The sequence below is a fragment of the Balaenoptera ricei genome, chromosome 8, assembly GCF_028023285.1.
Source record: "Balaenoptera ricei isolate mBalRic1 chromosome 8, mBalRic1.hap2, whole genome shotgun sequence".
Classification (NCBI taxonomy): domain Eukaryota; kingdom Metazoa; phylum Chordata; class Mammalia; order Artiodactyla; family Balaenopteridae; genus Balaenoptera; species Balaenoptera ricei.
In genome coordinates, this window is record NC_082646.1 from 36,081,392 (window position 1) to 36,095,824 (window position 14,433).

At 34.3% G+C, this 14,433-nt stretch overlaps 1 protein-coding gene across 2 annotated transcripts in view; it reads right to left on the reverse strand.

Moving 5' to 3' along the window:
- Positions 1 to 14,433, reverse strand: part of CNTN5 (contactin 5) — a 1,402,912-nt gene that overhangs the window by 176,203 nt on the left and 1,212,276 nt on the right. For both annotated transcript variants that reach the window (XM_059930535.1, XM_059930534.1), the window contains exon 15: positions 12,334 to 12,509. In XM_059930535.1, coding sequence (XP_059786518.1) covers positions 12,334 to 12,509 — 176 coding nt within the window. The remainder of the gene's footprint in view (positions 1 to 12,333; positions 12,510 to 14,433) is intronic.

A 14,433-nucleotide genomic window follows, 5' to 3' on the forward strand; every position in this document is an offset into this window, starting at 1 on the left:
AAATCACATAGTGCTTCTCGGGGATTTATCTAAATGACACTGAATATTGAACCTTAACACTATAATAGTTAATTTCTTTTTTATGTACTGCACAGAAAGCTTCAAGCAACATGTAAATTTATGTAAAACACATATACTTATGCTAAGCAACAGTTTATCCCTGGATTTAATTTGAAGACATATAGCAGCTTTACTTTTGCTAAGAATATGTAACATGATATAATTGGAACCAAGAATAATCATGACCATTTATGTAACTTTCATAGGTGATATGGGAAGCTTTCTTTAAAATAGAATCACTACAGTACTGTATTAGATGAGGTTTGCTATAACTGTAAGATCACCACTGTTACTGGAATTTGGTAGACTTTTGTCTTTCATATTTTCCTCATTCTTAGTCTCTTCCTGGAACGTCTTTCCCCCTTCTACGTTCTCTCCCTGCTTTGCCTGCAATACTCTTTTTCTCCTTAAAGAATAGGCTTAGGTGTTATTCGGTTTAGGAAGTCTGCTCTTCTTCCACAGTTTGGATGATGTGTAACTTGGACCGAGTTCCCCGAACATATTTCTTTCAGTGCTCTTCCCACATATTGGTTTATATGCTTGTTCCTCTGTAAGACTCTAAGCTCCCCAAAGACGGTGCTCTATCTCAGTTGTAGTCATATACCTCCCACAGAATGTTTGCTATTGATTGCTACAGAATCCTCAGTTCCTGGACAGATGCCTAGCATATAGCCATTCAGTAAATCTTTATGGAACTGAGATAAACTCAGATTTCATCTATTGTACACTGATAAATACTCTATAAAGCCATCAATTTTTCCTTAAAGATAATGATGTCATGCTTTCCAAATTCTCTAAATTGATCTTTTCTACTTCCTTTATATAAGGGATATCAAATGAGGAAAGGAGTGAATGATAATAGCCCAATAGTTATTTCTAAAATTTCCTCCTTCTCCTTTTTCAAGAGAGGAAACATCTTTGAGAGGCAACTTATTGATTATTAACTCTAGACTCCTAAATTTCACTTTTATGTTGTAATATGATAAAAATAGTCCATAAGAGAAACTGCAGGATTTTGAAAAGCTCCAAGCTAAACATATCATAACACTTAGGCACCCTTTAGAACTTAATACAAAACAGATGCAGAAAGAGAAATTGTGAAATAAAGGTAGAATTTCAAAGATGTCTTGAAAATAATGGCCTCTCAAAAACCCAGCTCTTTGAAAATTACTTTGAGGAATAATAACAGGAGTCAGTCTAAAACACAATACTTACATATCAATAGTATTTCAAAATGTAACACTGAACCATGTTTGCTTATAAAAATCCTAAATCTTATGTGGTATTAGGAAATAAGGACAGCCTTTTATTTACCGAGCCTTTCAGAAACTAAAAAGAATAATCTTTTATTATATATTATTCCAACAAGGTAAAAATTCTAGTATTGAGGACCTTATTATACTATGCATTTCATCACTCTGCAGGTTAAATTTTATCCCCTGGATACATAGATCTATGTAGGACATTCTTTTTAAAATAACAAAAAATCTATAAAACATATCAGTATTACTTCAACAAGATAACTAGAACCACTGTATATTTCTCTTTTATTAAGAACTCCTGGGATTATTATTTCCAGAGAAAACAATTACTTTTAACACAATATCAAAAATATTGAAGCATTCATGTGAAGAAAAATGAATAAAACTATCAATTACTGTCATTTTCTATAATTATAATGAAAGTTAGAAACTTTTCTTGGTTAACAAAAAAGTAAAAAATGCTATTTAGATATTAAAGTCAACAACTTGTTTCTAAGCGGCCTACTCTAAATGACTCATTTTTAGTTTATATACTCCTACATTCACTGATTCCTTTAGCAACTTCACAAATGTTTGTTTCATCTTTAATGCGCACAGTTACTGTGTAAGTTCAAAAAATAAATATGTTCCTAACTTCCAGAAGTGTAAAGGCTAGAATGAAAGAATCAAGTCACATTTACAGTAGATTTTGATACTTGCTCTGGTGGAGGGATGGAATAGTTATAATGGAAGGACTGAGAGCACTGGGGGTGAGGAAGAGGGAAGAATCTGAACCCCTACTGGATATCTGACTTGAAAACTGGATTTTGGTGGCCAAAAACTCACATGAAACCAACCATTCTATAAGTAACATACTTAGTAAGAACAGATATGATTTAAAGTGTCTCAAATGTGGAATTTATGCTCTACTCTCTTTGCCTGATCAGCAGTAAAAGAAATGTAACATATTGCATCTCATTTTCATTTTGAGAGAATTTTCAAAAGACTAAAAAGGGAAGGTGATAAAAAAAGGGGTTCACACACTATAAAATGAAACAATTACAGCAGCCAGAAGAGTGAGCGTTAATTAATCGGAAAACACACCCACAGAACATCTGAAGAAGCAAGTGTAATAGGACATTTTAAGATTTTTTCAATTCATTCTCAGTAAATTTTACGGGAGGATTTTTTAAAACAATGTGTGATTTGATCTTACAGAACATACGATTTTAATGTTTTAATAGTGATCAAGTAACTAAGGTAAAAATAAGCTGAGTTGTCCAGCTAAAGAGGTGAGATTGCAGAGAAGAAACACAATCTCTTTCTGTCTTCAATTTTCAAAATGCCACTGTGAAGAATTACAGCTAGTTTTAGTTCTTCATATCTTTACTCATCAAATCAGATTTGGAATATCATTCATGGCAATGAAGTTTTCAGCTCAAAGAAGCTTGAATGGTAATAGTGGCTGTGCTATAAATGTGCCTGCGGTGCTCAGAACCTTCACACTGAGGCCTTTCACCCCTCTTCCTTCCTGGGCCTCAGTTTCTTCATTTCTATATAATTTGCCTGACTCGCAATGTTGTGGGAATCAAATGAAATAAAACATATGAGAGAGGAAGGGCAAAAGTTCTCTTCATTATGTAAAATTCTATTTATATATTTTAGCCTAGGTCTTAACCAGATAATAAAACTGTTTCAAGTTTATTCTGAAATGATTCACTAAACATTGAAGAGCCTGATTGGTAGGGTTGCCTTTAAAAATATATATAAAAGAAATGTATTTTTGACAAAGGCACAGAAGATTGCTCATAATAGTAAAGTTTACAAATGTTAGAAAAAAGAACTTGTATAGTGTAAATGTAACCACATAATCATAAACTTTATAGGAGTAACTTTAGATGAATATATGAAAATCTTATCCGCAATGAGAGTAATTGACCCAAAAATTCTAAAACAGATGAAGGATATTTATCTATGTTATTCACAAGATGATATAATTTAAGATTAAACTGATTGAGAAAGAAGGAAATTTACAATGTTATCTCCCCAAATAGTTGTAGATATGCTCTAGGTTTGTTACTATATGTTGGGAGATAGTGTGGTATTGGAGTTCAGAATTCATTTGAATAATAACTCTTCCATACAATTGTTTAAGTTTGAAAAAGTTGTTTATCCTTCTGAATTTGTGTCTTTTTTTGTCAAAAACAAAACCCCAAATGAAAACAAAACCAATACCTACATCATAGGATATTTGTGGGAAGTAAAAGAAATGACGCTTGAAAACTTTAGCATGTTTCCAGCTACTTAGTAGGCATTCAGTGGATGAGAACTATTATCTTTGCTTTTTATTATTACTCATACCTGCTTCAAGTGCTTTCTTGGTGATGACATTTGCCATCATGGCTGTCTTAGGTCAGGGTTTCAGAGAAACAGACTCTGAGATGGAGACTCCACTGGGGAATGCCATTGGGATCAGCGTTTATGGGGAACATGAAGAAAGCAGAATTGAGCAGAGGGGAAGTTTAACTGTGATGCAGTCATGACAAAAGCCTCAGTTTATCCCACAGGGAGCTCTGTAGCTGAGAGACCCTTCAGAGCTGTCCTGCTTTAAGGCAAGAGACTCGGCCTTTTTAACCATCCCTATGCATTCATCACCCTTATCCTTGGTTATGACCTGGAGGGTGGGGCATAACTTAGGCCAGATAACACTCTTTGGCTGAGAGCTATTCCCAGACAGAGACTCAGCTTAGAGCCGTCAGCTGCCAATACTTTCTATGGCTTAGGGAGAGAGTGCCTCAGTCTTGAAAGGGGAATCTGGGCAACACTCCATAGCATCTACTACAATGGCCTCTGGTATCCTCAGGTAAATTGACATGATTAGTTATCCTTCCTAAGACGACTCATTTTAACAGGCCCGTGAATCAATGTGAATGATGAATGGGAGAGGAGTACAAGAAAACAAGAAGGAGAGAGGTATTTTTAAAAATTACCAAGATTTGAATAGTGGCCTCTTAAGAAAGAAATAAAAAAGCAAACAAGGATTATGTACAAAATTAGAATATTGAGAAAAAATGAATATTAGGCTCTGAAGATAATTTAGGAACTCATTTCAGTAACTTGAACATTTGATACTTTATTTACTAATTCATTTATTCATTCTAAACTGTTTAGTACATATATAATTTATAAAGATTTTGCTGTCTCATAAAAATAAGTCTCTGTCAGATTGGGATGGGGAAGGAGGTATGGAGTCAAACTCCATTGATTATTCTTCAATGTACAATTCCAGGATAATTAATAGAAATTTAGAGTAATAATGAATAAATACAATGGAAATTCTGAACTGAAACTCAAAATATTTGGAGGGTTATTTTGCATGAAAATTTATATTAGAAGTTTGTTACACATATTAGAAAGACTAATAAGTTTAAGCAAGTAATTCACTGTTGAAAATGACTTAGAATTAGGTAAGAACTTGGTTTAATAAACACCACTGGAAAAAATCAGATAGGTTTCATGGTCAAGGTTAAAAACAATAACAATGGTTGCAAAAACTTACTGGGGCCTACCAGTGGTCATATTACCAAAGACAGAAGCACTTCATTCAGGATTAAATATTTCTTTGATTGAGTTTGAGTTAATATATGCATGAAATGGGAAAATAATTTTGGAGAAAAACAAAACTTCCAAAAGGGAAAAAAATATGGAGTCCTAGACATGTAAGCACTTAATTTCTGGAGTTAGTGAGCTAAAAGCATATTTAATATCTGAAGTTTACAATCTAGGAAAGCAAATTCTGTTAAGAGATAAAGGAGTGTTTTCTATTTCTCACTGCCCACTTTTCCCCATCCAATAACCTGAAACATCTCACCTGGCTCTGATGACAATCTCTGGGAAGTATGGTACTTTTATCCTCTCAGAGATCACAGAACATAGGCTATTGATCTGATTTTTCTCAGCATGGCCAATACTAAAATTGCCTTTCTCTTCAAGAAGCTCTATTTTCCCTGTCTCTCTTTCAAAAAAAAAAAAAAAAAAAAAACCCAAACCAAAAACGAAAAACAAAAAGTAAACCTGCAGTTCTGCACTAAAGCACATTGCAGAGAAACTAGTAACTTTTATATTACACATAATGCTATGTAAATGTATCATAAAGATAAAAACAGTGTCAAAAGTGGAGCCTCTAAATGAACAAAAAAGCTCTATATGGTCACCATAATACCATACCCAGAAGGTCTGTTTTAGTGGACTACCTTTAAATGAACAAGTGAAGCTTGTGACTTAGATGGCTAAAACTGTCTTTTAATATGTGTGACTTTGGAAGCATTACCTGATTGGACTACATCTGACAAACTACAAAAATTCATGAGGCACACTTCAAATTTTGCTTTGTGGGGCCAGATGCCAATTCGAATAAAAATGGAGGTGGATAATCAATATGGTGTTACCACCAGCTGTGATCATGATGGGGTACTGTGGTCAACAGATTACTCAGGTGAAAAGCCCAAGAGTTAAGGAAGAGTCTCTCAATAATAGGCTGCCTTCGATGTCATCTAAGGTAGTCATCTTCTATTCAGTTCCAAACTGGGCTAAAGTGAATGTCCAATTTTGCATAAAAAAGCAATGAAATAAACTATTCTGCAATATAATTTAGCAGAATTTTATGCAGTAGTTAATTAATTATGTTAAAACATGAAATAATGCAGTAGTGGGCTAAGCTGAGAAAATGCTTTTACAGTTTTTATTTTTATTGTTTATTTTTTTCTTCAACAAATATTGACAGAGTGGCTGTTGTATGGACATACAAAGTGATCAAAAATAAAACAGAATATTAGCCTTTGCTTTGGGGGGCCCCATAGTTTAGCTTATGTCATTAATACATAAAATGTCACAGAATCACAAGTTTTAATGGCATATTTTGGTCATGTTCATGTGACTGCATGAAACATACACATACTAAGAAGATGTGCATTCTTTTCTGCCATGGGAACTATTACTACTTTGAGAAGAGAGTAGATGGAGGCACATTCTCTAACACAGACAAGCAGGGAGCATGGATGTAGTACACTTTCTGGAATGATCTGAAAATTCTTGGACCTTTGAGTGTAACCTCTCTTTAGCTCCCAAGCTTTGGTTGGTTATTACTCTATTCTGTCCTATTAAAGTGACAATGTAATTTCTTTTGTTAAACTAGGTGAAAGACTAGGAGAAAACTGTTATAAAGCTAATATATGCAGTCAAAAGATTAGGGCAGAGTTCTGTACAGAAACTTGGTGAATTACCAGGATTCAGAGCAAGACAAAGATCCAGGAGGCAAGAAATTTAGTGATGAGGATGGACAAGCCCTTTGCCAGACAGGGAGGAGTATGGCTCAGAGTCCAGGAGGCCATACTACTTGGAAGTATGACTATTACTAGTGAGCAGAATGAGCCAAAGAGAACTTGTGACTTTGGTAGAACTGTTGATTCTCTGCCTTTCATACATTTTCTGATTAGTTATGAAGTGCCCCCAAGACTTACACCTGCTAATATGATGAAGAAGATGGTGCAGCAGATGGTCTCGAAGTCCTAAGAGCTTTGTGCCTCAGTAAACCCTGGCAGTATGTCCAGTGATTTCATTTATTTTTACAACATTAACTTTTATCCATCGGGAAAGAGAATGGTACCAGTTGAGCACTTGCTGTCTTCTACTCTGACACTTTTACTCCTTAAGAAATAGTGGTTAATTTCTAAGATGACAAACTAGGAACAGAAGTAACCATGATAAGAAGACTGACATAGGCTACGACTTTCAGCTAATAAAAAATCCTACGGTATTAAGGAGTTTATATTCTGGCCCCTTCACCTACCTAATACTCCACACAAATCAGGGCTATGAATCATGCATGTTCCCTTATGATTCCTATGCTCAGTGTACAGATTATCATAATTACTCCAACTTTCTAATTTTCTGACATTCAGATCTGGTTGGTAATGGAATGGACTATGTCATAGGAGTGAGCTCCTCATCACTAAAAGGATTACAGTGGACACTGATGATACTGATGGAGAATCCATGTACCAATCTAGGACTAACTCAATAATCTCCAGGATCCCTCGTAACCCTGAGATACAATATCTTTTCTGATCTAAGGTTGACTTTCTCCTTTTTCTTTTCCTATCCTAATGCTACTCATCCTCTGAGGTCTAGGTCAGGTGGCACCTTCTTCCCAAATAATATTACTTTATATGATTGTTATGAGGAATTGATGAGCTATTGTACGTGTGTATATATACTTATATATATAAATATATATATATAAAAGCTGAGTGCTTGGCATATAGCAGGTGCTAAATTAATTCCTTTCCTCACTTTTCTCCACAATGATAAAAAAATTCACATTAATCTCTTTCTTTTCTGGTCTCCAACAGTATTTGGCTCTAATAAAAAATTAGTAATTATTTTTATGGTCATATTTTTCTTGAATTACTTTATGTTCTATGCCATCTTTACATTTATTGAAGGCCAGAACCAAATCTCCCTTTTATTTTTATTTCCCACAGTTTATAGACAAGGGCTGAACACATAATGGTCAATGAATGTGGAGAGGGTAAGCTTTATAAAGGAGAATCAACATAATGTAATTTAAAAGTCACAGTGTATTTAATATTGTTACCCCAATTTAGAATTCATGTGGCCTGGAAAAGTCTTATGCTTCTGTTTCCTCATTTAAAAATGGAGTCAAACATCCCTACTCTGCTTTCCTGAGTGTATTGTTATAACCAGAGGATTGAGTAAGTATGAAGGACCATCAAATAGTGCACTTTGATTTGGTTGCCCATTTAGTTGCAATTTATCACATTTGGAGAGCTCACCATGGAAAGGGCAATTCTTGTTTTGCCAACCTTCCTGATTACAAATGTTTGGCTTTTTTCTCTGCTCCAATAGGAACAAATTACAGGCTTCCATAATATTCAGTGTAACTGATCTTTATGCGTTGTAGGGATTAAAACTAGCTTACATCTTGAATGAATAATTAGGGATTTCAAGTCTCTGGAGAACAATGGATCACCATAGTCCTCCATTAAGACTGTGGCTTTGGAGTCACACACCATGTTCAGGTGTTGTTCAGACATCCTGAGAGTATTAAGAGGTTCTCAAAGACCTCTGACCAACATAAAAAATTGTGTCAAAACACAATTGTGTCAAAGCACGATTGCAAATTATTATTTGATAACAAGGTGGTTATTTAAGGCTGAAGCTTATAATGGTCGATTCCTCATTGTAACCTCTGCTTAACCTGCCTGGAATGAATGTAAAGTCTGCCTGCTGTTCAACCCCTGCTCCACACAGCTGTCAGAATTATCTTCTTAAAGAACAAATCTGAGTCACATGGCTCCCTGTTGCATTCCAAATAAAACCCAAATTCCATGGCTCAGAAATCAGTGCCTTTAACAATGACGCCTCTGCTGCTCTCCTTTAAATGTATTCAACAAATAGTGACTTATTCTCTACTCTGTGTCTTCACTATGCCATCAGGGCTATAGGTTCCTCACTGTTCCTGAGACGTGCTCTAAACTCTCTGCCTTGTCTGCTTCACCTGCTCGCTCTGTCTGAAATGCAGCTTCTCCTCCTAACCACCTGGCAAAATCCTACCAATCCAGGTCCAGTTCAAATACCAAATTCTTCTGCCATCTGTATGTAGAGTTCTCTGGTGATAGCACTGTGATAACAGATTACTAGCCCACCCTGCTGTCTGTCTCCTTAATCTGTGCTCTCTTATGGGTGAAAGGCCATGTATTTTAACTTGGATCCTGCACAGCCCTTTGCTTGTACAATTGAATCTAAATTAAATCTTAAGAATAGCCTCACTAATTTGCCACCTTCAGTTAACTCATATCATTGCCAAAAAAGGGATTTGGGTGAGTTGGATCAAATGTTTACAGACTAATTGATTGTTTGGACCCTTTGAACAGTGGCTTCAGTAATGGATTCACTCCAAAAATCAGTCAAATTGCTGGGTTTGTAAAACATGGCCTCAGTCAAGAGGCAAGAGAAATAGAAGCATTTTCATTATAGATTTCAAAGCAGTAGCTATAATTCTTCTAACCTGATGTGATTATATGTTTATTTATTCACTCTCTTGCAGTCCAAAAGCACTGTTTTATTTAAAACATAAATATACCTCGTCTATAGATGTTATAAAAGTTACACATAAAATTTTTCCTAGAGCTTCATCTGTAAACCAATGGCTGTGTATAAAAGATATCACTATAACTAGTTGAAAAGTAGAGAACTTCATTAAGCTATATTTTGGCACTACAAGATGGAAAGTATCAACACAATTGGTATCTTTTTGTTTTTGTTTTTTTTCAGAGATTTGGTTGATTCATTTGACACTATGCAGTGTTAATATGCTTGAAATATATACCCCCCTTTCTCTGCTGATTCACCCCCATTCAATCACCCACTGGTGGGTTAGGGACAGGTCAGTTAACCTAAAGAGTACTTCAGTCAAAGGCACACTCTATTCCTGCTTAAGTCCTGAATCCTGCTGGGCTTTCTTACTCTGTTGGACTAGCCTAGACCCCTAAGGTCTCTTCAATGGCTCTCCTTTGAAACTCAAAGCAAACCATAGATCACCCCACTAGGCTCTCTTCTGAGCCCTGGCCTGCCCTCTTATTCCCAGAGTCTTCAATGGGCCTCTCAAACAGAAAGTATCCACATGACCAGAGGCCTTCCCAAATCTCGCTTCTTTATAACACTTTCATCCCTCCTTCTAAAACATGTTATTTCTCAGACATATTATATTTCACAAGGTGAAAGGCAGGATGGGGATAGAATGTTTTTCTTTTTTTTTCTCTGACTTTTTCAAGTCACAGAATGGGATTCTCTCCCATGTATATCCTTGAAGCCAGCCAGGACCCAATCAGTGTTTGAGGTAATTGGGGTAGAGGGAATAGACAATTTCTTCTACACTTTGCAGTTTTGAAGCTTCCACATATTTTAAGTACAAACATACTTCTATTAATTTTTTTAAAATAAGCTAAAGTGATATATCCTACATAACCTTAAGCTAAATATTTTTCTCATTTCTCAATGTATTAATTTGCTTTATTTTTCTATTCTGGAGTTTATTATCACTGTCTACAAACTGAGCTTAATTTATTATGGCTTGTAGCAATATAGGTTTGCATGGAGTAAGGAGTCAATTTTGTAATTCTCAAGGGCAGGAACAGCATATGTGTAAAGAGAGATACAGCAGGTATTATTAACTGCCAACCTTATGAAAAGGATTAAAGGTATTTATTGATACAAATGAATGGACATGAAATTAAAGTGGTAACATCTAAGAGACAATAACAAGAATTCATATAATTTATCAGACCATTAATTTCTCTACTGATATTTTAAAATAAAAAGGGAGCCTGCTTCTATGAAGAAAACCCAAAATTTAGTTTAGACATATTTTTTCTTTATATTTCTGATCACTCAAAATGAATGCTTACAGGTAATCTTAAGAAGAAATATTTTTGATGGTATATTTTTTTTGTTTTCAAATGTAATATTTTTGTGTCATATTTTTCTGGTTTTGTTTTATGACATTCATAGCATAAAATTTGTTCAAAATTTGAAGCTATGATCGACCCAAGGTAAATAAAAGAGAAAAATCGCAAATTCAAGGAAAATGAGTTTAACATGATCTAAATATTTTGTATATAACATAACCATTGACAATTAAAATTGATTTATTTAATGAGATGTGAATAATGCAGTTGGGTAATTTTTTTCTTATTTATACAGTCTCTCTCATTAACTGCAAAGTAAATCAGGATGAAAGGAATAATTTAGAAGAAAATGTTTACTTTAAGTTACATTGGCAAATGCAACAAAGAAAATTAATTCTTACTATTCTGCTAATACAAATTTTTCAAATTCTAGAGTAAGAAGGGGTCTTAGAAATTATCTGGTCCAACTCCCTCAGTTTAGTGCTCTATGAGATTAATGCCAAGGCAAATCAAGTGACTGGCTTTTTGTTACACAGCTGATTAAGGACTGAGCTGGGTCTTGACCCAGAAAATTCCTTACTTTGGGCCTAGGACTTTTCCCACTGTATCACATTACCTTTAAAATAAAATTCAATCCAAGCCAAGTTTTATATGTTTGGGCTCATTACAGCTGTGGTCTACCTGTGCTTCCCAAAATGTTTACAGAAGAATAAACTGAAGTTAATAAGTGTGTGGCAGCATTTTAAATTGTATTTGTAGGCATAGTTTGTATTTGGATCCACCTCTTTAACCAATATAGAAGAGATATTTCAGCCAAAATCTCTCTCTGCCACCCAAGTTCCACTGCCTTTCTCTCTCTCCATCATTATGTTACTCTTTTATGTTTTAAAAAAGCCAGTGGGGGGAAAGATCATTTTTCTACTTCTCTGTTAAGACACTATGATCGTACTATAGAATTTGGTTCAAAAGATTTCTTATTCCATTTAGTTGATTGTCACATAGATATATAAAAGAAGATATTACAAGGAAAGATTTGGCAGATGAGAAATGAGCATGTCTGTGAATGTTTGTCTAAGGCTAATGTGCATTTCTGACTTTGGGTTGCATGTTTGAGCTGTATAGCTTGTGAGAGATTAAAGAATACCCAAGAATTACTATTTCTTCAGGAGTAGGACAGGCAGGCTTATTTCATTTATTTATTGTATCGTAATTGCTAAGAATGCTTTAAATAACACTTTTATGTTCATGTAGCCACATAACTTTTGAGAAGTAAAGTGTAAATATTGACAATACTAATCAAATAGAAAAAAATGGCAAAGAAATCAGATCTGCATAATCAAATATTCTCAATTTCTTACTGGGTGTGTTTTAAATAAGTATTACTTTCAGTTTGACATAACATAAAATAATGAAATAAAATAATTGAATCAATTTGAATTTTGTCCTAATTTTTCCTTAACATTTCACAGATAAGAAAGTTTTTACATTTGAGTCTAAATTTCTAAAAGTATTATTACTCAAAGAATAAAATTTTATTAACTTACGGCCCTGATGCTTTCAAAATGTCCACCTTCTTTCTCGAAATCAATAGGCTGTCCTTTTAGTGTCCAGTAGAAAGTGACATCCAAACTAGCGTCATGAATTGCTTTGCAGTTAAGGACGATGCTTTCTCCCACTGTTAACTCTGTTCTTTTAGGAGTAAGTTCTATTCTTGTAGGTTCTATAGAAATAAAGATACGTTAATTAGCATAACATATAGTTTTCACCTTCATTCTGTATTTTAAATAATAGAGAAAAAAATTAAACAAGGAATCTATGTAATACAGTTGCTCCAGATACATATCTTTTAATAAACTATTATTAATTGAAATATTACCATTTTGTATGTTAGGGCATTTCACTAGGCATTTGTAGGGAACAGATGATTTAAAAGTCCCTATTCCTGTTAAGAAGTCAGCTTGGATGAAAAAGAGGAAAGACTACATAACTAGAAAGAGCATTTGGCTCTCCTGGAAGGAGGAACATTAGAAAAAAGAAGCTGTAGCCTCCCTGTCCACCTTCAAGGATCATCAAGTATAAATAAAATAATTTTTACAATAAAAAATGCTTCACATCTAAGGAGGAATAATTCAAGTGAGTTCACTTTAAAGGTTATACGGAGCACCTCCCTTCAAATTACTATCTTAAAGGAGATGAAAACTATACTACTACTACTATACCAGCTTGTATTCGCTTTATAGTTTACAAAACCTTGTAAGTAGAGGAGTAGAAGAGGCACCTCTGGCTCATTATAAAATATCCCCTTTGATAGACTGTGGATGCTTTAATTGAGATCTAAAAAAAAGGCAAAATATTGAATAGAAATGTTTTTTGAGAAAAAATGTTTACATTAACTATTTAATGATTCAGTTAAATTTTTAAAAAATAGATACATTTTTACTGGGTTTAGAGCAACTTTAAACCAATAAAGGCTAATACCAGCTGTACATCTAAGGGTTAGTTCAGCTAATGATCAAACAACTGTAATATGATATTTTTTTTGAATAAAGTAGGGAGGTGATGGAGACAGGATTTTGATACTTTCTTTTTTCCTAATTAGGTTCCTGATTGTAGATACCTCAAGAAGCCTGACAAAGATGAAAAATTAGCCTAATTTTCCTATTTCAGCTCTACTGTTTGCAATAGCATAGTCTGATGAAGGACCATTGTTAATCACTGATAAGATCCTTTAATATGCAGCGTCCTTCAAAGCAGTCTCAGAAAGAGCGATACCAGGAAAGGAATGCCACTGTAAATATTAACATTCTGGAAGTCAAATATTCTGTGTGGCATTCTAAATTCTGGCTTCATCAGAGAATACAGATCATCACAGCATATTGCAGTTTCAACTTTGTGAGAATTGGAATGTTCTGAGTAACTAAATATTCCACTTAACTTGTCATTAACAGAGAACATTTTTGTTATTATTAAATTTAAAAAGTCTGTGGATCCAGCATTGCCTCACTATGAAAAACGTTGTTTAGCACACACAAGGAATGAGACCCAGACTGGAAAACTGACTTGGATCCCAGTAATGTATGCTATAAGTGAAGACATTTTTAAAATTATGTTCCTTCCTTCCCTGGATGTTTGCTTCTTTTCTGAAATATCAGAGTGCTGGCTATTTTAATTACATTTCTCTTTCTGAAGAAAGGGGAAAATGAACATTACTATATTTTTTTGTGGCCAAAGTATGATTCATTATATACTACATGCACAAATGGAAAAAATTAGTGATATACTTCACCGTGAAAAGTATTCCTTTACCAAATGAAGAGAATGTCTAAGATAGGAGATTTTCTTAGTACTAAACAATGACAAGTAGTCTCAGAAGAAGGTTCTAGACTTGGAATCTAGTTCACTTTAGAACTAGAAAACTAACAGAAACATTTAAGCAGTAATATTTATAATACTAAAAAATTACAGTGTATAAAAATTCCATTGATGCAGAAATCAAAGAGTAGCTCTGTTGTCAGTTCATCTGATGTATATTTCAACACCACATGTTCACGTCCTCCCTCTGCTATTCTTTTTTTTGCCCCAAATCCCCAGTTGAAGTGGTAACAAAGGAATATTACTGATTGATGCTAAAATTAATCTTGATT